The sequence below is a fragment of the Ailuropoda melanoleuca genome, chromosome 2 (assembly GCF_002007445.2).
Source record: "Ailuropoda melanoleuca isolate Jingjing chromosome 2, ASM200744v2, whole genome shotgun sequence".
Taxonomy (NCBI): Eukaryota; Metazoa; Chordata; class Mammalia; order Carnivora; family Ursidae; genus Ailuropoda; species Ailuropoda melanoleuca.
This window is the reverse complement of record NC_048219.1, coordinates 149,494,637-149,519,335: the sequence shown is the minus strand read 5'-3', so window position 1 is coordinate 149,519,335 and position 24,699 is coordinate 149,494,637. Positions and strand designations below refer to the sequence as shown.

Sequence of the window (24,699 nt, the reverse complement as noted above, 5' to 3'; positions counted from 1 at the left end):
CTAGTCCATGTGGTTAGCATTCAGATGGGTTTCTTGACATTACTTTACTACTTCATTGGTATCATTTTAACCCATTGGTTCCACAGGCTTATTTTAAGTAGTTTTTTTGAGCAGTAAATTACAGTAGAAAAACCAGCATCACACAGGTGAGAGACTATCAGACCTTCAAATAAAAATGCTAATGTAACTGATGAAGACAGAAAATTAATGGTAAAATTAGCAAATGAAAATGACTCATGCATTTTGGAGTACACAGATTCCCTTAGAGAATGTCTCCTTGAGCCTGTACAGTTTTAGTGGGCATAATGAAGTGGGAAAAGTATAGAACTACATAGAAATCAAGGGACTGAACTTCTGGTTTCTAGATTAAACTCAATTCTTCTGCTATCTCTACTATCTCTGTAATTCTTTATTCCTTGTTTCCTCAGTCATTTTTTCCACTCCAGGAAAAGAGAATCTTTTATTTTTGAAAAATACTCTATGATTTTTTCAATACCAAACAGGTAATACCCATTTGTACTAGCCCTGTAAATGTCCTGCTTCATTATTGTTAATTTGTTCAGTTATTTAGGAACTTCATCAAAAAGAAGTTTTCATCTTAGCTACACTTTATTATCTTCCTTTTCCTACTTAGGCAGCAAGAAAAGAACATTTGTACTTTTAGATTAAGATGGTAGATTGTCACATATATTTATTTCTCTTCCAACTTGAGACCTTCCCTAAAATGACAGTAGAAGAATAAAAAATGTATAAACCTACAACGTCAAAGAGAAAAAAAGAGAAGACATTAGATAATAGAATATTTTAATGAAATCTTGAAGTATATAAATAGGAGAAGAAATAGTACTTGTCAGAAGAGAACAGAGTGACCAAGCACATTGTCTCTCCTTGGCAGAAGAAGTAAAGGCAAGTTTTCAAATTTTGAGAGAAAATGCTTCTCAATCTATAATACGCTGTCAAACTATCAATCAGTGGGAAGGAAAAACGAAGACTTTTAGCATTTAGAGATTCAAAGATTTATGTCACATGCACACTTTCTTAGAAACTACTGGAGAATGGTCTCTTGCCAGTAAAACAGAGGAGAATTCAGAAGAGAGGAAGTCATTGAATCCAGAAACAGGGGATCCATGCCATAAGGAGTGCAGGCAAGGCAGGTCTTAGGATGATAGCTATGTTTCAGATTTGGAGAGCAGCTTCTCCAGATTTGAGCCAGAAGATAAAGAACTATAAGTCACAAGTCTCCAGAATAAAAGGGGAAAATTACTGATTGATAATTGACAGATGTAAATGGGATTTGGGGGGAAATTTTAGCATAGACATAGAGAAAATAATGATAGTCAAAAATGAGGTGCTTAATAAATTCAGGAAATTTTTTAAAATCCAGGAATGGAAATGTAACCTTTATACACTTTTTGGCCTTGCAACGAGGATTGTGTACATGATCATAAAAATGTAAATATTGATTATTGATTAAGTTAAGAGTAGTATGGAATAATATTGGGAATTTTAGGGTAATGTAAAATAGTCAGAAATATAAAAGAACTAAGTACTCAGCTACCATAACAGGAACCCAATAGGCAATATTCAATATCGATAAATCAAGAAGTAAAAGAATAAATACCCCATTTAAAAATATGGAGAAAAACCCCAGAAGAAACAACCAAAATATTTTAAAGTAGATGTCTCTGGTGAACAGAACACAGAGTGGGTCTGAGAGGGTGAAAAAAACTGCTAATTTTTATTAAAGGATATATATCCTTTATATATATATGTATCCTATATATATATATATATCCTATATATATATATCCTATATATATATATCCTATATATCCTATATATATATCCCATATATATATATCCTATATATATATATCCTATATATATATCCTATGTATATATATCCTATATATATATATATCCTATATATATATCCTATATATATATATCCTATATATATATATCCTATATATATATATATATATATATATGCATGATTTACTCTGACAAAAATGTTTTAAAAGGCCGAAGAATAAAAAAGAAAAAATAAAAATCTTCATATTTTAGATCTTACAAAAATCTTCTAAAAATAGTTAGATACTATAAATTTGAAGCCCAAAAGGATAGAGGTAGAAACCAGGATTGATACTCTTACAAGTGCATTCACTATGGGAGCAACTGGGTGGCTCAGTCAGTTGAGTGTCGGACTCTTGATTTCTACTCATGTCAGGAACTCAGGGTGGGGAGATCAAGCCCTGCTTTGGGCTCTGCGCTCAGCGGGGTGTCTTCTTGAGACTCACTCTCCCTCTCTGTCTCTGCCCCCTCCACCCGTGTGCTCACGCTCTCTCTCTCTCAAATAAATAAATGAATCTTTTTAAAAAAATGCATTCACTATGGAAAGAAGAGGAAAGCAAGCTTTTTTTTTTTTAAAGTCAAGTTCATAAATATATAGTCTACCAAGAAGGTTTTCCTCCCCATAACTTCTCTGTTTTAATTGATCATTGGCTCTCCAGGCAACCAACCCTAAAGAAGACAGAGAGCAAATGGGTCTTTGATCTTTGATATCTAGCTATTGCTTTCTAATTCTGGGAACATAAAAGGAAATGAAATTTCTGTACTGTGAGATTATTCTGAAAAACAGGCATAGCTGTTAAGCCCAAAGGGGCATGGACCTTAAATAAATGGGAAGCAAAGGGAGAATAAGCTTTTACCGTTTTATATATGTTAGAAAGCCCTCTGGTTCTATGGTGGTGGCATGCTTTGTGAGTTCACAATGATTAAGGTTGTACTTGCTACGAATTATAGGATGGTATTTTTTTCTCCTGCTACATACTGTTGAAAATCTGCTCGTCCTCTGCCTTATTATAGTGAACATTCATTGCCTTTATAATAATATAAATAATAAATATAATTTATATAATAAAAACCATGGTTAAAAATGAAAATCTGCTTTTTAAGGATTCTGCCTACCTACCGTATTTTCATTATACCCAAGTCATTGTTTAATAGAAGATTACTTATGGAGAGTTTCTAAGAAACTGTAAAAACCTCTATTATTTGCCAGTATAAGGGGTTTGAGCTGGAAAAAGAAAAAAAAATGATGTTGAAACTTGGAATTTCAACTTTAAGCTTTTACATTAACTCTCAAGTTTTTACCACTCTGTACTTAAACTGTGTACTTCAAACCTTCTTGGGTTACTCAATTCTACCAGAGTTCTCTCCCACCACTCCCAAAATTAACCATTGCTGAACTAGTATAGAGAAGAGGATTGAATTTACCAAGGTGAGGACTCTTTCTGTAATGTCAAGCAAGTGTTGAATTCTGAGCCTGTTCTGACATTTGGATCTGCATAAATTACTGTTTCATTTTGATTTTAGCGTTGGCAAGTATCTCTATGATCTTGAAGTATTGTCCATAATGCATAAAAAATGTCTCCACTACCATGTATGCCAGATCAACCCATGTTTAACTGCTAAAGAATCAAAGTAATTCATAAATACCTCTGACATGATAGAAATGTCAATTTTACTAACAACTTCTTTTTTAAAAAAAGATTGCATTTGTTTATTTGAGAGACAGAGGGAGAAAGAGAGTTTGCGGGGGTGGAGGAGGTGGGCAAGGAGCAGATAGAAAGGGACAAGCAGACTCCAAGCTGAGCACAGAGCCCCATGCTGAGCTGATCCTATGACCCTGAGATCAGAACCTGAGCTGAAATCAAGAGTCAGACAACCAACTGAGCCACCCAGGCACCCCCTAATCATTGCTTCTTTGAAAACTCAGTTCTGGGGCGCCTGGGTGGCATAGTCGTTAAGCGTCTGCCTTTGGCTCAGGGCGTGATCCCAGCATTCTGGGATCAAGCCCCACATCAGTCTCCTCTGCTGGGAGCCTGCTTCTTCCTCTCCCACTCCCCCTGCTTGTGTTCCCTCTCTCGCTGGCTGTCTCTGTCAAATAAATAAAATAAAAAATCATTAAAAAAAAAAGAAAGAAAGAAAACTCAGTTCTGATACTAAATCTTCTATCTAAGGCTACAAAAACACAGAATCAAAATCTTTAGTTCAGCATTTATGCTTAAAGATCTAGAAAAACATTGTCAAAAGTTGATGTCCTGGGTCATTTGCCCCAGAAAATTGTTGAGTGTTTGTGGTTATCCACTAGAAACTTCGAAATTAGAAGGCTTAATCTGACTTAATTGTTTAAGCATGTTAAATCACATTTCAACTGTGCCCACTTCCAGATTAGCCCTTGTTTTGATATGAGTTGGAATCTTTGTAGGAATAAAGGAAAGGGAAAAGAATTGAAGATTTTCCCAAGAAATTGTCCTGTTTAATCATCATATTAAAGATGTTTTATAAAGAAATCTTGATCTTCCAGAAAGAAGTCATCATGTTCTCCTGACCAGATCACATATGGTTATGGTTAATATGTCATGGGCCTGATGTCTGTCTAGTGCTGAGGACTGATTGACTTTGAATAGACTGTGACTGAGGCTGGTACTTGCCAGGTACTCACTGTAACCAAATCATGGCTGGAACTCAAGAAAGTTGGATAAGGACCCTAATTGATTTTGTGAACCATTCCAGGTGAAGAGCCTCCTGATAATGTTTCATCCACATCCTTGCCTTATGGGGCAGTTAAACTCCTGCAGAAACCCTGTAGCAGTGCATCTCAGTACAGATGGGATTGCGTTTATCTCAGTCAAATTGGAGGAATTTGCAGAAAAGCACCATAATATGAGGTTTCACTCTAGCATCCAACAACTCTGTAGGAAGAAAACCCAAACCACTGACGATTCCCTGAAAACAAGTCATGAGAAAAATTGGCCAAAGGCAGTTTTCTTATTATTTAGCATGTCATTCCATGTTTAAAAATCAGAAATCCATCTTGCTGAATTATTTGCCTTGTTTGCCTCAATTAGGAGTAGACAAAGACTTAGAAGCAAAAATATGTCAAAAACTCTTCTGTGATTGTGCAGTGATACTGAGATGGGCTCCTGGGACGGACTCAGGGCTTGATCTATATTTTCAATCACCAAAAAAAAAAAAAGAAAAAGAGAATCACTATATTGTGCACTGAAATTAATATAACGCCATATACTGAGTGAGCATAGCACTACTGTTGTGTGGATCTGCTAAGAAAGTGCTTTTTCCCAAGCAAGTTGCTATTTTTAGGGTCAATTTTTGTTGATTTTTGAATCTACATTCTAGGAACTCATGAGAGCCATGTCTTTATTAGTTCTGAAAGAAAGGAAAAAAAGAAATAGAAAGGAAGGGAGGACGGATTTTCTGGTCGTTATGTGTATATCTATTATATTCTTCTTCTCTGGAGTTAATGGCATTACTTATTATGCATAAATTGTACAGACATATGTTGTACTTTTCTTAAAATATACTTTTAAAAAGGTAAAAATCATGACATGCAAATACAAATTGAACACGTACCAAGTTTTTGTTTAAATGTTAATAATGAGGGAATCAGTAGGAAGTTATAACTAGTTAAAATGCATTGAAGAAGGTAGGTGTACATAGGCAATGTAAAATAAGATTGCTGGGTTAGATGCACAACTAGCTAACATCTAACAAGGTCTTAAACTTGTCAGGTTGTCTATTCCACCAGATAATTTTTTCTTTCATTTCACCGGACAAAAATCTGCAAGTACATTGAACAAGTAGCTTCACCACATCTGAATTCTTTAATCAATAGCAAAAAGTGAGGAGAACCAATACATTCCTCTAGATAACTCTTGGTTAGCTTTACCCTAACATGACAGAGAAGACATGCCACCCACATTTCTGCCTTATTTCCAAATCTCAGAAAAAATTTCTGACATTTTCTGGGCACCATGTCTTATGTTTTGGGACCTGATTGACCTTAGGCCTATTCTTTGCCTTATTCCTGCTCTGCTCTGTATCATCACAGCTGAAGTTCCCAGGTTTGTGTAAACTGGCACCTGGATAGATTTGGCCAGTGGCAGATACTGTCAGGAGATTGCATGATAGGTGAGGAGAATGAGAAAAGCCAGGATAGTTCCCTCTCTGCCTCTAGGAAGCCTTCTTTGTGTCAGCTGTGCCCTTTCTGTGGTTGTGCACCAGACCTGTACTTTCTTTCCATAGTTTTTTTTTTCTTTAAAAGTCTATTTTAATATGATCAATTTTCTTTCTCTGCTAGTGTATTTTTGAAGCCTGTTGTTATGTGGTACTCTATTAATTAACAGTAAATGTCCTAAGCCCACTTTTAAAAGTGGCTTTTTTGTTTTTTTGGTGGTATTGGTGCTGAGGTTGCTTTTCTCAGCTGATACAGTACCTGACTTTGCTGATTTTCAATCACTTATTGCTTCAGGTACACCCCAGTCTCATGGTGCTCTTGACAATGTGTACAACCGCTTCATTTTCTCAACCACATTCTAATTTGACTTTTGTAGCACTACTCAATGTACCTTTCTCTGATTTTTAAAAAACTATGTAATATGTAATAAATTGCTTATTTATTACATAAATATGCAATAAAATATGTAATAAATTCATCCATCATACTTCAACTGCTCTCATACTTTATGCTTCTTCCCCATATCTCTCTTTCTCTTTTTCACATGAAATATGTGTATTTCCCCTTGTGTCTACCTCAAATCTGAAACATTAGTGCCTTTTTTCTGTTAGTTTAGTTCATGAGCATGGAACATGTGATGAACAGGTGTATATTTATCATGTGTAATTCTCTTTCCCTTGGCTTCACAATGTGTCTAAAAGTCTAGAACAACTGGAATTCAACATTAACCATCAACTCATGATTGGAATACTTTGTACGCTTTCAGTCTTTCTTTGCTTTTAATTCAAGATGAATTCTGACATCCTGTTATTTTTCAGTCATTTAAATTTTTCATGGTCAGTGATTCCAAAACTACCAAGTAAAGGACCTGACTTCTAAGTAAAGTCATTTGTGTTGTTGGAAATATATTAAATATTCTACTTTAATAGGGGATTATGTCATTAAAATTATTTTTATTATTATCAAAATCAGCAGCCAGTTTTCCAGAAGTAAATAATTTCAATGGTTTAGCTCTTTTTAATTCTTCCTTCTTCAGCATATTTCCAAATCATGTCAATTTCAGATTTATCAATGGATATCCATGCTAAAAATAGAGGAAATAGCTCTCATACATTCATTTAACCAGCTTCCTTACCCTCATCTTTTCAAGAGTCATATTGTACCTTATTTCATTTTTAAGTCACTTGTGTTTGCAAGCAATGTGATTTCTTTTTTTATAATAATTTTTTATTATGTTGTTAGTCACCATACACTACATCCCTATTCTAAATATTATTCACTTGCCAATCGCTTGCCAATAAAAATGTCAAAGGGCTTTCCTATCATATATAACTTTCTTCTTTCTCTTTTATTTCATAATTATTGTATTTTTCATATAAATTTTATAATTTTATGAATGCTCAACTGATCTGTCAAAACAAAGTTCCAAACATCCTGTCGGTTCTATTATTCATCAGTTCCATTTCTCCTCCTAGAGACTTCCTCCTATGTCCTTTCCATCTAGACTAGTTCGTTTCTAGGATGGTCACATATCTCTTATTCAGAGACTTCCCTTCTTCACCTACCTGCATTAGACTCATGTTATGTCCTTGTTTTGGTCAAATGCATCTCTCAGTGGCTTCCTGAAAAAGCATGGAAAGTCAAATTTTGGGAGTCATTGAATATCTGAAAAAGCCTTTATTCTTTCTTCAAATTTGAATGAAAATTTGGCTGAATACAGAATTCTTGATCGACCCCATACCAGCTACATAACATACAGGGCCTGGTGCAAAATGAAAATGTGGGGCTTCTTGTTCAAAAATTAAGAATTTCAAGATGGTGACAGCAGAGCTCTATACAAAGAGTGCTTCTAAGCACAGGGTCCTATATGACTACCAGGCCACACTCCCATGAAACTGACCCTGGTGGGCCCTTTCAAAATGGAGATTCTTAGTTCTGGGTAATTGACTTTTTCTTTGATAATTTCCTCTATCATTAATGTCTAGAACGTTAGTTCACTGGACATTAGATCTCCTGAACTGGCCCTTTAATTTTCTTATCATTATTATTCTATTATTCCTCTTGCTGTCTTTTTGTCCACTTTATGGGATATTACACTTTTTTCTCTATTCCTTCTTTGACATTTTTATGTAAATCATTAGGATTCATTTCTAAGAGGTTCTTTGGTACCATTTATCCCTCAAAAAGTAGCATCATATTTTTGTTTCATGGGTGAGTCTCTTATTTTTCCCAGAGGAATCTATTTTCTCATTTTTTAATGTTTTTCTTTGGTCTTTGTATTGTTTCTGTTTTCCCCAGTTTTTTTAATTTTATTTATATTTGTCTATGCCTTTCATGTTGGAGGCTTTCCCCTTCATGCCTGCTCACTGTTGACAGGCCATTAATATTAAAGAGTGTGGCTCTGAGAAGTGATTAGAATCTCTCAGTGCACAGGTAGTTCTTGTCACCTGCTGAGCTTCACTGCAGGGTGAGTGAGCAAGCTGTGATCTGTTTGTTTCCAAAATTTCATTTCTCTGGGGCTTTTCAGTCTCTCCCACAATGAATCCCCCAGTCTTCATTCTGTAAACAGGTGGGAGAAAGAAACCTGGTTATCATCATTCAACGTACTGACTTTCACTTAAACCTCCTATTTTCAATCTGACAGTCCTGCCTCATTTCCATGTTTGCTGTAAGTATAAGTAAGGATAGTTTCCCACTACTTGGAGTGGAGAAAGAAATCTGAAGGCTCTCAAACAATTCCACCCTTCTGTTTTGAGCCTGAAGCCCGATCTCTGCATTATAAGATCTTTGGTGTCCCTACCCACTAAGCTAGTTGAGGTTCTGTGAGGAATCATTGTCTTGCTTTTTTCTGTCATCACCCTTTGAAAGCACTTTGGTTTGTTTCTCTTTCTTGGTATCTGTTAAGTCAGTCACCATATCTCACTGTTCAATTTTCCCAAAAATGTATTATAAACTTTTCTCTGCTATTATCTTCTTTGTTGTTCTTTTTTCCCTGTAGCCCCTTTCAGTCCCTTTATGTGATGTTAGTGATGGTTCAGGGTGAACAGTAGTAAAAACATTTTCTTTAATCCATCAAGCTTAAATATAAACCATTTAAGAAAAAAAGAAAAATCTTTTTTTCTTTGTCTATTTTTTCTTTTTTAAATTTGAAAAATTATACCACACACTGTCTGACCCAGCCAGCATCGGTCCTTCCCCCATAAACACCCCTTTCAAGTGTCAGGCTGCTCCAGTGTGAAAGTGGCAGTTTGGTCTCGTGGCTCCCCTACGTTTCCTATGAAGCAGCTGATCCTCACATTGTGTGCAGTTTCCATGAGCCAGAGCTCACTCTAACGCTGATCACTCCAGAAAGCTGAAGTAGCTGTCCTCTCCATGAATACCAGGGAAAAGCTGCATGCGAATAGAGTGAGTCCTCACTGACTTTAAAGTCCTGTCTCTAGTCTTTTCAATACACCCAGAGGACTGTACTGAAAGTCTCTGAAAGTCTCTAGTTTGAGAGGATGGCATTATAGGAGGTGTGATAGAAGTAAGGCAAAATAGATGGTACAGTCAGAATGGGTGATTTGAGGAGAAATTAATAATAGAGAGGATTTATAGTTGTGGGATGAGTGTAGGGAACCACCAGGATAATGTGATACCTCTGGGCTGGTAACATGGGGCCCCGGGGATGTGTTATCCCTGATGAGAGATGGAGAGATTGAGAGAGAACTCTGTGAGGAGGGAGAGTGCTGCCTGACAAGTGACTTTCTATGGGGGGTGAAGAAAAGAGTAATACTCTGACTTTTTCTTCTCTCTCTCCCTCTTATCTCCTGTGATGCTTCCCATTTGTGAACCTCAAATGGTCCCCTGAGGTAGTCTTTACAACTCCCTCGCAGGGCAAGGAGTAGGGTACAGTCCAGTAGAGTGGATTTGGAGGGACAAATAAAAAACAGTTAGCACAGAGTGGCTACCTGAGCTCACTGCTAAATACGTGTTTTCCACAGCACACGTCTTCTTCAGTGGATCTATTATGTGTGCACCCTATTCCTAATCTTTCTTCCTTAATTTCAATAAATAAGTTAGTAGTAGGTGAAGGTCATTACTTTTTCTTCTTCAGAACACATAGTTTTAAATATATATATATGTAATATACGTAAATATAATTATTACATAAAATAAAATAATTATATTTTAGAAATATCTTTTTGCATATTTATGTTTTTATCAATACAAATATACATATTTAAATCTGTAATATATTTATATATTTAAATATGTGTTTAAATATGTGTATATTCATATATATTTAATATACATATTTACTTAAATATATAACCTTTAAAGAAAATCCTGGAATCCACACAGTCCATAGTATTTCAGAGAAGTGAAGTAGCAAGGCACAGGGGCGCCTGAGTGGCACAGTCGTTAAGCATCTGCCTTCGGCTCAGGGCGTGATCCCGGAGTTCTGGAATCGAGCCCCACGTCAGGCTCTTCCACTGGGAGCCTGCTTCTTCCTCTCCCACTCCCCCTGCTTGTGTTCCCTCTCTCACTGGCTGTCTCTCTCTCTCTCTGTTAAATAAATAAATAAAATCTTTAAAAAAAAAAAGTAGCAAGGCACAAATGATTACTTCCCTCTGTAGAGTCAATATGATCTTACTGTTTTTTTGCCACCAAGTAGGAAAAAAACTGATCTCGAAAGCATTTTTAACTATTTGAGTGTTTGTATCTCTGTACTTAAAAGGAATTCTTCCACATGCTGGGAATTATGCATGCCCATTTCTATAATAAAAAGTTTACTCGAGGGGCACCTGGGTGGCTCAGTTGGTTGAGCGTCTGACTTTGGCTCAGTAGTGATCTTGGGGTCCTGGGATTGAGCCCCGAGTCAGGCTCCCTGCTGAGCAGGGAGTCTGCTTCTCCCTCTGCCTCTGCCTCTCCCCCTGTTCATGCTCTCCCTCTCTCTCTCTCTCTCTCAAATAAATGAATAAAATCTTTAAAACAAAAAGTTTACTTGAGGTAAAGTGATAGTTTACCTAAATTGTGATTTGAAGAGAAGAGAATAATGATATATTCCTTTGTACTTAAAATGTAGAATGTAAACTTATTTTAAAAACTAATAGTATTTGTCATACAATTGTTCCCATTGTTTTTAATGATACCAATTGTTTTAGGAGCCATTTATGTCATAAAATAAAGGTAACAGGAGATTTATTTTCCTAGGTGAAAGAAAAACGTCTTAAAAATACTTTAAATCTGTAAACCTTGCTTCTTAGGCTGAGGTTAGGATTTAATTTCCTAAGCACTGACCTGCTGAGTATACAAGAGAATTTCACTATTTAATGGCTTCTTATTACCGCTTTTATTCAAGTTGGAATCAGGGGCAACAGAACTTACTGAAAACTACATAGTAGCTTCTTTGTTGACAGTCCCTTTTTGTGGGTGTTTGTGCACTCCTGTGTAAGGCCGTCTTTTAGTGTTAACGTTAATATCTGCTATAGATATTCTTTTAGCTTTACCTTTTATGCTTCTCAGTATGATGTTATGGTTCTACATATCTTTCTCACTTTTGTATTTCAATAAGGTCACAAATGGGGATGTTGATAGGGATTTAACAATTATCAATTCTCTTTTAAATTGCATGTATTAGTTTACTTATTATTCAGGCTCTACAGCATTAAGGATGTCCTGGACAGTTTATATCCTAGAATTAATAAAGACTTGCATAGATACAGAAGATTTTTCAATATGAGAATATTCTTTGTTATGTGGGTGGTCCCTCTGTAAGATTGGGTCCTGTAGCAGTATCTTAGAAGGTGACTTAACAGTATTTGAAGTACTTGATGATGAAAACTACACCAGTTAATATTGGATATTTTTTCACTTGGAAAGTTGCAGCTCTATATTTGAATTAAAAAATAGTCAATCATCTTCTACAGCTAAGTATTCTTTGTTCAAAGGTAGAAATCGGTTCTAGTCTGTAACTTATTGAATCACAAAGCCAATCAGTTATTTTCAAAGATAGTGTTTCTATTTTTCATTTCTGTCTTCTTTTAAGTGTTCTGATCATTTGAAGGTAAGGAAGTCCCTCCAAAAAGCTAAGATCAAAATCTGTTCATAATATTCATGCTGATATTAAAAGTCTCATGAATTATCAAAGATTAGTGTCATTCTCTTTGGGAAAAGATCATTAGGAGTGTAATGCTGGTTCAGGTTTTTTTCATGTTCTCTAACGGTATATATTAAAATTTTAGTATTTTAATAAAATTAATGAAAAAAGAAGAGGTATAAGAAGCATCTATTTTGCATGTCCTTTTTCTATCTCAAATTACTGATTACATATTTCAGTTTTAATTTATAATTTGGTAAATATTGACATATGTATACAGCTATGAAACCATGACCACAATTAAGAAAATTAACATTTCTCTTAATTTCAAAAGCTTCCTTTAGCTCCTTTGTAATCCTTCCCTCCCTTTCCTTCCAGATCCCCACCTCTTCCATTTCCAGGCAACCACTGATCTGCTTCCTGTCACTATAAGAATCATTTGCATTTTCTACAATTTTGTATAAATGGAATCATACAGTATGCACATATCTCATTTCACTCAGCATAATTATTTGGCATTTACTCATGTCAGTAGTTCATTCCTTTTATTGCTGAGCAGAACTTCTTTGGATGGATATGCCCTAGTTTGTCTCCTTACTGTTGATGAACATTTGGGTTGTTTCCAGTTTGGGGCTATTACAAATAAAGCCTCTATGAACATTTGTGTACAAGTCATTGAAAGGACATATATTTCTTGTTCTCTCCACCAAAGAAAAGGATGGCTAATTTATATGGTAGATACACATTTAACTTTTTAAGAAACTGTTTTCAAAATGATTGTACCTATTTATGTTCCCAAAAATAGTGTATGGTATTTTTAGTTGCTTGACATTTTTGCCAGTATTTGGTATGACCAGTTATTTCACTTTTGGCCATTCTAGTAGGTGTTCAGTTGTATCTCATTATTGTTTTAATTTGAATTTTTTTCTGATGATTAGTAATTTTGAGCATCTTTTCATATTTGCTGTGAATATATGTTTTTAGTGAAGAATTTGTTCAAATCATTTGCAAATTTTATATTGGGTTGTCTTATTATTGAGGTTTGCAAGATTTTTATGTTTTGGATACAAATCCTTTATCAGATATATGATTTGCAAATATTTTCTCCCAGTCTGCAGCTTTTCATTCTTTTAACAATGTTTCTGAAGAACAGAAGCACTTAATATTGATGAAGTTTGACTTATTATTTTTTCATAGGTAGTGTTTTAGGTGCTGTATATAAGATACCTTTGGCTGAGTCAAGATGACAAAATTTTCTCCTATGTTTTCTTCTAGGTTTATAGTTCTAGGATATACATTTAGATCTGTGATACATGTATGGATCAAAGTTCCTTTTACACATAGATATTTCTATTTATCCAGCACCATTTATTGTGAAGGCTATCCTTTTTCCACTAAATTATCTTTGCACCTTTTTCCAAAACCAATTCTATATATGGTAGATATCTTTCTAGACTATATTCTGTTCCATTGATCTATCAACCTATCCTGGTGCAAATAATGTACCATATTATGTTATTTTTACCATACTGATTACTATAGCTTTAAAATAAATCTTGAAGGGGTGCCTAGGTGGCTCAGTCAGTTAAGCGACTGCCTTCAGCTCAGGTCATAATCTCGGGGTCCTGGGGTCCTGGGATCAAGGCCCTTGTCAGGATCCCCGCTCAGTGGGGAGTCTGCTTCTCCCTCTTCTTCTGCCCCTCCCCCTTGCTTGTGCTCTCTCTCTCTCTCAAATAAATAAAATCTTTTTAAAAATTAAGTCTTAAAGACTTATAAGTATTGAAATAATGTAAGTCTTCCAACTTGTTCTTTTTGTTACATTTGTTTTGAATCAGTACATCAATATACACAATAATAACAAAAGCCTGCTAGGACATGTATTAGGATAGCATTGAATCTATAGTTAAATTTGGGCAAAATTATGTTAACAATTTTGAGTCTTTCAATCCATGGACACAGTACATCACATTTATTTAGGTCTACTTTTAATTCCTTTCAGCAATGTTCTGTAGTTTTCGTGTATAGGGCTTCCATATTATTTTGTCAGATTTATGTCCTTTTTGATACTATTTTAAATGATCCTGCTTTTCATTTTAATTTCAAATTGTCCATTACTATCATATAGAAAGGATATTGACTTTTTTATGTTTCTGTATATTGCAAACTCATTAAATTTGTTTATTACTTTTAGTAACTTTTTTGTATATTCTATCAGGTTTTCTACTTAGATAATCATGTTGCCTGTGAATAAAGATAGTTTTATTGCTTCTTTTCCAATCTGGACAGTTTTATTCTTGCCTTATTATATTGGCTATAAGATCCAGTACAGTGATGAATACCTGGGCTAAGAGTAGACCCTTCCTTATTCCTGATGTTTGGAGGAAAGCATTCAGTTATTTAACTTTACTAATGTCATTAGCCATAGATTTTTTATAACTTTCAACAAGTGAGGAAGTTCCTCTATTCCTAATTTGCTAAGAGTTTCAATGAGCAATTGATGTTGGATTTTGTCAAATGTTTTTTGAGTATTTATTGAGATGATCATATGGCTTTTCTTATTTAGTCTCTTAATAAAATGTTACATTGATTAAGTTTTCAATCTTATAACAACCTTGCATTCCTGGGATAAATCTCTTTTATGATATACTATTCTTTTATATATTGGTGGATTTGATTTCCTAAAATATTAGGGATTTTTACATTTATGTTCATGAGGCACATTTATTGATATGTTGCTCCTCTTCCTCCACCTCCTCCTCCTCTTCTTCCTTCTTTTTCTAACATTTTCATCTGGTTTTGTTATGAGGGTAATTTTGACCTCTCAGAATGACATAGGATTAGGATTAGGACATAGGATTTTTCTGGAAAAGTTTTCAGAGAATATGTGTTATTACTTCCTTAAATTTTTTACATAACTCACCAGTGAAGTCATCTGGGCCTGAAGTTTTCTTTATGTTAACATTTTTAACTACAAATTTAGTTTACTCATTTCTTTCTGAGATTTGGTAGCTTGTGTCTTTTAAGGAAATTGTTCTTTCTATGAATCGTTGAATTTATGGGCATAATGTAGTATATATTATTGCATTTTAAAAATGACTTTAAACATCCTTGCCTTCTAATTCTATCATCTTTGCCATTTTTGGGTCGTTTGGCTGGTTGATTTTTGTCCTCATTATAGATCAATTCTCTTTCTTCTTTGCATTCCTCATAATTTTTTTATTGGATGAAAAACCAATCGGGAAAACATTATGTACCCCAAACTGAAATTATAACGAAGCCAGAGAAGTTCTAGATTTGTTAGTGAGGAAATGAAGTGTGGTTTTGTTTCTAATTTGGGAGAGAACACAACGCATGGTAATCTTCAAAGGGCTCATGATATAGGCAGCACCCCAGATATGCCTAGCTACTAAACATGATTCAGACAGTTAAAGATGGGGTATGGAGATAGGTATTTCAGTAAGAGAGAAGAGCTTCAATTTAGGATGATGAGAGAATATTTGAGGAACAATGACTAAATCAGTTTTCTTGAAAATTAGGGTTGTATAAAAAAAGTAATGAGGAATGTATGCATTCAACATTTGACCATATTATGTGCGTATGTCATGCCATCCCCAGAGACTGCAAATACCTTGAAGACAGGCACTGTGGTGTACACACAGGTGCCCATACATTATATGCATGTGTGTGTGTGTGTGTGTGTGTATCCTTACATATTCATTCATATATATTCTTACATGTATTCATATATATGTGTATAAATATATATATGTATGTATCTCAACAGCTCAGGTACAGTAATAAATGCTAAATATTTAACTGACTTGGATTTTTAACACTTTTTTTGGCAATATCATCTGCTTATAAATAGCTAGTCTATGTTGTTTGATACCAAAGCTGTTAACTTGTTTTGCTACCCAGCAGAGTAGCCAGTGTAGTCTCCAACCCAGCAATCTGTGAAAACTGCATAGATTAGAACATCTAATCTACATCTACTTAACCTAAGCTTAAGGAACAAGAAGAACATACCTAGACCTTGCATTAAGAACACTGTTTTTCACTATGCTTCCCTACTGTGATGAAAGAAACCAAATCACAGGGTGCTTTGGTGGCTTAGTCAGTTAAGTGACCAACTCTTGATTTTGGCTCAGATCATGATCTCAGGGTCATGAGATCGAGCCTCACGTTGGGCTGCACTCTGGGCAGTTTCTTAAGTTTCTCTCCTTCTCCTGTCCCTCCCCTCCTCAAAATAAATAAATAAATAAATCATTATTAAAAAGATGTTTTACTAGATTAAGAGAACCTGGTTGTTTTTATGCACATGACTGTGATTTCTTTTTTAGTTCTGAGAATTGGCCCATAGGATGGCTTAGGAGTTAGGTACATATAGTTATCTTTTTTAAAAAATTAAAAATTTGTATAGATATATGTAGTAAAGACTTAATAATTTAGAACCCACTGATTTAGAAATTATGATCATTTGAAAATGATTCATAAAGATGTTTGACCTTGTATCATCTATAGAGAGTGAAATAATAGTCTAAATAAGATTGTTGGGGATTATTGTATGCATAAATTGACTACAAAAGCAATTTCACAATTGGAATAATAATTATATAAATTATTCCATTAATCTGTGGTTCTGATTATAAATAATCTTTTTACGGTACAACAGTTTTCCTTTCCTGTAAACAGAATTTTGCACTCACTAGAGGAAATTTGGCACATACAAGCAAAGGAAATAAAAGAGAAGGAAGTCCTAGTAATCCCCGAATCTATATTGCCTTCCAGTCTTTTTGGATTGACATAGTGAGTTTTGGAGTGTGTATATGTATATGGGATGTAGGGACGGTTATGATTTTATATTTATAACCTTATCTAACTTGATTTTCTGATTAGGTGGTAAAACCTTTTTGGAGCATTTTTGGAGTATTTTTTCAGAGCAATTTTTTTGTGTCAGATTATAGGTTTATACCCCAAATTAAATACAAAAATTCATAACCTTTGTTGTTTTTAAGATGTCTCTGAAACAGTATGTTCCTCGTCACGGGTTTTATCAGGTCTGATCTGCTGATGGGATGATACCCCTGGGAACAACTGCAGGCTGTCGTGATTTAGGAAATGCTTCCAAGGGACATCCCCTTTTCATTTTCTATGATGATTTTGCCATTCATGAGTTCTTTACTTTGAGTCATTTCTTATTTGACTTAGGATTGGGTCCAGCTGCAAGTAAAAGTCTCAAAATAATAGTAGCTTAAATACAACATTTTTTGTTTTCTCATATGAAATAACTTCAGAGGTGGGTGACCTCATTCAGGTAGATTCACAGTATGGGACTCAGGCCACTGGCATCTTCCTTCTCTGCCATTCTTAGTAGGTAAATTCCTATTGCCAGGTTGCCTCATGATCCTGAATGGCTGCTGGACCTTGAGACAGTTCCACTACATTTAGGCAGCAAGGAACTTGCAAGGATAAAAGAGAATCCCTTCCAGCTGAGTTAGCCCTCTTCAAAATCATTGTTCTGAAAGTCTTATTCAACAACCTCCTATTACTCTCCTTGGCCAGAAAGCAGTTGAATAACTATAGCTACCTTCAAGAGAGCCCGAAAAATGTAGTTTTTTAGAGGAGGGAATTTCTAACTCAAATAAAAAGAGTTTATTTATTCAGAAGAAGAGAAGCCAATCATCTGAATTACTTAGCTTTTAAAAGTACTTCATATAACCACCAAATACAACCACCCTGCACCAAGTACTTGTCACAAGAAGGATACAGGAATGGTATATTTTTAAGTCATTGCAGAGTTGTGACTCTTTCTTTTGCTCTCACACATAAAAGGCAATTTCACTAAGTATAATGTGCTTGGGTCATAAGCATTACAAAAAACTCAGAACACTCTGTGTTACTCCATTATCATCATATTTAGACAGGCTTAGTTTTTCCTTTCTCAATAACTTGTTTTAGTTGTTATCTTTGTTTTATTTTACTTTGCTGACTGTATGAATAAAACTTTTTTTATTAACACATAAATTTTATTTTGCAATGCTGTTATCTGCTAATATTTTATCATACAAAAATATATGGCACAAAAAATAATTGTTTGTAGATTCCTGAATAAGAAGTTTTAGTCTGGGTGTGGCTTTTTTCCCTTGGAGAAATAACGTTTTTGTCAAAGTCTTGCTGAAATTTTTAACTTGTCTTTAAACCCTTAGTTTTGGTATTAAAAATCATCCAAAATAAATTTTCAGAAAATCTGCTACACTATCTCTAGGACAGTGCCTAAAAGTAGGTGTACTCCATTCTCTCTAAAATACCTTTGTTCAGGAATGGAATTAAATTCCATCTGCTAACTTAGGAAAATGGATAAATTGTCCTTATATTGTTTATCTATAGTATGTAGAGAGAAAAGAATATGTTTTCCTTTTCTGCCTAGTATAGGGTAATATCTTCAGAAACACTTGGTTTATAGTTAATACACAGAAGTTTCTGAAAATCTTAGGAACTTATAGATCTCACTCCATGAGATATCTATTGCTACATAAAAAATTAATCCTTCAAACAGTAACATTAATTATCTCACAGTTTCTGTGAGTCAGGAATCCAGACATGGCTTAGTCGATCCCTATGCTTTAAAATTCCTCAGGGAGTTGGGACACATTGTATATGCAAATGAAAATATTGTACAGGTTCACCTCGGGTGAAAAATTACTTCAGTAAAAACACTAAGCCTACATACATATATTTTTTTCTCATCATAATTATATTTTCTCAGATCTTTTGCCTTTCTTTTTGTTTTTATTGTTATATACAGTGAATAATTGCTACAGTAGTGATATAAATAGTATCCTTTAAATAATTTTTAGTGCCAAATCTACAGAAGGAGAACAGCCATAGAACAAATTCTAGTGTTAGGAATACACTTTTATGGAAATATTTCTATTGTTTTGAATTTTCAGAAAGACTATCCTTGAAATATAGTAACTAAAATAGCAATCTACCACCCTAATATTATTGAGAGGTGAATATAATTTTCAAGAGTTGTTTAAGTGACAAAAACTGAACTTAATTATATCAAAATAATTCCTGAAAATATTTCTATTTGATGACCTAGAAAGATACATTACTAGTTTAACTTGATTTGTATATTTAATACTGGACTATTTTCCATATAGTTATAATAAATCTCTTCATATTTCTCTCTTTTTTGGCTACTTTTTTGAAACAGACTAAGATGCTTAGTGAAGCAGCTGGAAAAAGGTGATGTTAACGTCATAGACTTAAAGAAGAATATTGAATATGCAGCATCTGTGTTGGAAGCTGTTTACATTGATGAAACAAGGTGAGTTTTAGCCTCCCTTCCCTTCTATCTTCTTTGCCTCTCTTTCCTTTTTCCTCTTTTTTGGCCTTCATTTATCTCAAACATGAATATAGCATATCTTAATCATGAAACTGAAATCAAAATATTATTAAAATTTAAAGGGTTTCTCTTCATGTAGCTATTTAACTAGACTATGATCCTTTCTTTAAAAATACACATTTTAATCCAGATAGGTGAATATAAAAATAATCAAACGATTAAGTCCTAAAATGAACAAACTAAAGTCTCCTCTCCCCCTACCCTCATTGTCTTTAGGCACAGATTTATAAACTCAGAGACAGATGTAGGCTTTTATCAATTTTCAGTGATATAAGGATTTTCCAATTATCTCAAGATTCCTGCTGAGAAAATGGGTGTCACACAGTCTCATAGGATGTACCTATCAGACTCTCTGTGCAGGGCTTGCTAAGAGACAGTCCCAAAACCGAATTCAATCATCACCTAGACCTTATCACCTAGCCTCATACTTAGCTAAGTGGTAAGGATATAAAGAAATGGGGATTTATTTGAAGAGGGTCCTTAGCCTGGTGCTGTGGCTCTTGACCAGGTGATTTGCCTTCCAGGGGTGATTTGGCAATATTTGGAGACATTTTCGGTTTGGTTGATGGGAGTGTGTTACTGTAATGTGATGGGTAGAGGCTGGAGATGCTGCTACAAATCCTACAATGCACAGGACAATCCCCCACAACAATGAGTTAACCAGCCCCAAGTGTCAATAGTATGGAGGTTAAGAAACCTCAGCCTTATGAGAGAACTGTTCATTTTTCTTTTTTTCTCTAAGAGGGTACTTACATCAGAACCTGAAGAGGGCATCCTGAGGATCCTAATGCTAATAGAAGACTCAGTGGAGTAGGATAGGACAGTTTGTAAGAGATTTGACCGCTATCTCTTGGAGTTTAGAGGGTACTGAGACAGGCTCTTGATTCTCATCTCAACAGAGCTAAAGGTGGCAGTCTGATTCAGACTACCTTGCATTCACAGGTAAAGGGACACTGTGGAGGAAGAGACATGTCCCTCCAGAGTTTAGCACAGAAGAGGCACTAAGTTTTTCAAAATCATGAGGCAAGTGGAGTAGAAGTCTTTTGAAGGGATTGACCAGTATTGAAATAACACTGACTAAAGAAGATGAGCAAGAGGCTGGCTGCATGGGGTGATTGTTGAGTGAACCAGGGAGAAATCATAAAGATACAGCCCAAATATCAGAGAACACATAACATCCAACAGGGTGTAGCAAGTTCTCTGAAGGATGCACAAAACCTCCCCCAGAAGAGAAAAATAACCAGCATTTGGGCATCTGCCCCATAGAAGACAACAAACACACCAGTCTTGTAACACGCTTTGACTCCTGTAATTTCCTGCCACCCCCCAACACATTGTTGAACAATGAGAAGCTGCAGAGTGAGTGGGACAGATGATGGGACATGCAGAGTACAGACATCCATCATTTTCCTTCGCTTCTGCATGTGTCCATGCATGAGTCAGGCCTGAGCTTGGTGGAGGTGAGAACTGTTACACCAGATGTGAGATTGAAGTTCTTACATATCCATGTGTACTGGGCTTAAACACACACACACACATGCACGCACGCACACCCCACTGTTGTTTCACAGGTAAAAATTCACATGATTTAAATATCAAGATAATGTATAAGGTGCCTCATGAAAGTCTTGCCTCCACCCTTATCCCATCCCAATCTACTCATATATCCAACTCATAGATTTCTTATGTATATTTCCAATGATTTATTACAAATTTTTATTTCATATTTTTCTCTTCTCCTTTTATGGAAGGTAGCACAGTACATACATAGTGTTTCATGTTGCTTTCTTTCCCTTAACTAGGTAAACTTGGAGATCTTCCTATATCAGGTACTGACCTTTTTAATATCAGACCATGAGAATTTTCACTAATAACAGGCAGAAAAGGGTATGTGTAGGTTATGCTGCACAGGTGATTTTTTTCTTTGTCCCCAGAACAGAACTCTTCTGTTAAAACATAATTTAGAGTCATAAATTGGTCAGTGGCGGGGGGGGGGATCATAGGCATACTTTTAGATTATAAATTTTTGCAGAATTGTTTTCCTGGTTAACTTTCACTGAATATATATAATGTATATAATTTATCTAAGTGAGCAGAGATTCAAAGTGTAAATTTAAAAGATCTGATGTTCCTGTAACTTCCTTGCTCCTTCATTTTCATGTATGCTCTTCATTGTTCACAAATCGAGTGAATGTAATATGTTTAAGATTTCTTCAATCTGTCCTTGACATTTTATTTTTTGCATTTATTTATAAAACTAAAGAAATTGTATCTTAAAGAATTATTTGGAGATTTACATTATTCATTCTATGATGGCATAATGCTAACTATCTGGTTTTCCTAAATATATCTTGCCTTTCATTTGATAGATTATTACATGCTGTATGTATTAAGTTTCCCAGAAAATTATGATTCTATGGATATTTTGTTAACTTAGTTCTCCATGATCCCTAACTTGTCTACACATATGTTACATTTCTAAGTATAGTTCCTTTTCATTTGAAAATTGCTTTTTTAGAAAATTGCTTTTTTGTAGGAAGAAAAAAATGCTTAACTGCTTCATGGTAGAATTGGTGTGTGTGTGTGTTTATGTTCCCTTTAAAAAAAAACTCAGCTCTTAACACTACATCATTCCCAATTTTTACTCAAATGACACAAACCTTTTCACTATTTTATTTTAATGCCTCCATGACTCCATGGCATCTTGGTTTTTAAATTAGATTAATGATACTACCCCACATTTGGACCATTTTCCAAGGGCTCATATTAATCTTCCCACAATCCCAAGCAGCTGGCAGGGTCACCATTACTTTCTGCACTGTACTAATGAGAGAACCAAAGCTCTTAGAAATAAACAGGTTTGCCAATGGTCACAGGACGTAGGCTTTGGCAAAACAAGGGACAGAAACTAAGGTGTGACTTCTCTTCTCTCTCTTAATGCTCTTCTCTCTATAACTGCCATCCTCTCGGGATGGTTTTTAATGACCTCTGAAAGATTAAGATGACAATGTGTAAAACATTCTGACAGTTGGAATTATAGATCCTAGAAAAACAATGCCTAACATTCATTACTAAAAGCCTCTTATTACAGCCTGCTATGTGCCAAGAACTCTTCTAAACATTTTAATGCACCATTTCATTTAACCATCACAGGAATCCCATGATCTAGAAACTTTATTATTATCATTTTACGTACCTCATACATATGAGGAAATGCATTGACCGAAAAGTTACATAGTTTACCCAAGCATGTCACCTGCATGCCTTCTGTAACACCTGACTTGGCAACTTTAGAGACTTCCTGGAAGTGTTATGAAAACTCACGAGCTGTCAGGGTTGTCAGACCCAGTGGCGTGTAGATTGTGTTTGCATCACTTCCAACTCTGCCTTCAGTGATGCCACATTGGTAGCTTGAAATTGGCTACAGTGGGAGTATTTATTTACACCATGGAAACTGGAAAATGCAACAAATCGGGATTTGTTTTTTTTCTGGAGAGCCTGTGGTTAAACATTTACCATCATGCCACCGGTTAGACCTAAGATTATCTCTTATGTATCTTCCAAGGCTGTGGCTTTATGATCAAAATATCAGCTAGAAATTTTAGAGCAATAATCCTTGATGTGATTTGATTTCCAAAGGACTTAGTAAGACACAGCAGTAAACTGAGAATGTTTTTGTTGAGATGTATATACAATTATTAGAGTTTGCCTTTTGGAATATTAGTACAACAGATGATTTAGGAAGAGAGATGAAGAAGCATTTAGTTGCTTTTAAACTTTAAATAAAAAACCATTGCTGATTTTTGCGATTTTTTTTTTAATGGAAAATTCTCTTTCTAGAAAAAATGGTTCAGTGAGTATTCCAGTGAGGCATTTTTTAAAATATTTGGGCCAGACTGCAAAAAATGGTCAACACATAATAAAGCAGAAAAAAATATTTATTAATTGGTTTAAAACCCATACACACACACACACACACACACACATACACACACACACACCCTTTCCAGCTAAGCTTTAGTGACTGCAGAGTTTCAGTTAAGAAAACAAATCAAAACAACACAAAAAACAATCTCTCTTGAAGGATGATTTAAGTGAGAAAAATAAAAATGGATTTTCTGACAAAATTTGATTTCTGACCTTCTTGAAGGATTACAGCTTAATTTCCTAATGAATACAACTGTTTGTTGGTTTTTTAACAAGACATTTTTAAATGTAAATGTCAATATTTTATGAGTCCTGCTTTTGAAAGTGTCCCTAGAGGATACTGTTTTTCAAAGCTGCACAGTTGTGAGTCAGAAACATGTGGCCTTAAGAGAAAAAAAATCTGATTGTCCTTATTTAGATTGGGATAGTGCCAGGCAAAGTAGCATCCTCCACCTCGTGAGGTGTTATTCATGAGGGGAGGCAGCTGACTGGGAGGTGCACTTTCAGAGATGGATATTATGTTGACTAATACCACCTAATATCACAATTTATATCTTCATCTTGTTAATGTGAACCAATCAAAGTCTTAGGAATACCATAGTTAGAGCACAGACTCTTGATTCAGAAAGAATGGTTTTTCAAAGTCCTCCACTCAATGCTTCCTTTCTTTAATCAAATTACTTAACTTCTCTATTTCCTAGCTTTATCAACTGTAAAATAAGAATAATGACAATGCTGGCCTAATTGGCTTGATCTGAGGATTAAATGACAAAGTAAAAGTTAAATAATAACCACTACTTTTGTCTTACTAATAAAAATGCAGATACCTCTAGGATAAATATCATATTAAAATATATAACTTATACTTCCAAGTGAATCAAATAATTTCCTGAATGAAGTTTTTGATCCTGAAAAAAAAAAAATGAAGATGGGTGGGCTATAGTTACCTGGAATTGAAAGCAAAGTCCAAACTGATGGAAAGGAATCTTAATAGGATACACATTTTGATAAAAACATTCTCAGTTGACTTCTGTGTCTTACTGAGTCTAGGGTCCTTCATTTTGTGATAGATTAATTTGAGCAAGAATGCAGTTATGTCAGTCAGGATTTTCAGAAGTTGTTCTAGTAGAAATTGAGTAAAGTTTGGAGCACCTTAGAGTCTAAACCCCTTGAAATCATCGAGTACAGGGACTTACCAACAAATATTCATTCATGAAAAAAATCGTTACTGAGCAC

The 24,699-nt window shown here is 34.9% G+C and overlaps 1 protein-coding gene across 3 annotated transcripts in view; it reads left to right on the top strand.

Annotated features, from left to right (window-relative positions):
• Window positions 1-24,699, top strand: part of PDE1A (phosphodiesterase 1A) — a 322,509-nt gene that overhangs the window by 207,932 nt on the left and 89,878 nt on the right. For all 3 annotated transcript variants that reach the window (XM_034654817.1, XM_034654816.1, XM_034654818.1), the window contains exon 3: window positions 19,345-19,458. In XM_034654817.1, coding sequence (XP_034510708.1) covers window positions 19,345-19,458 — 114 coding nt within the window. The remainder of the gene's footprint in view (window positions 1-19,344; window positions 19,459-24,699) is intronic.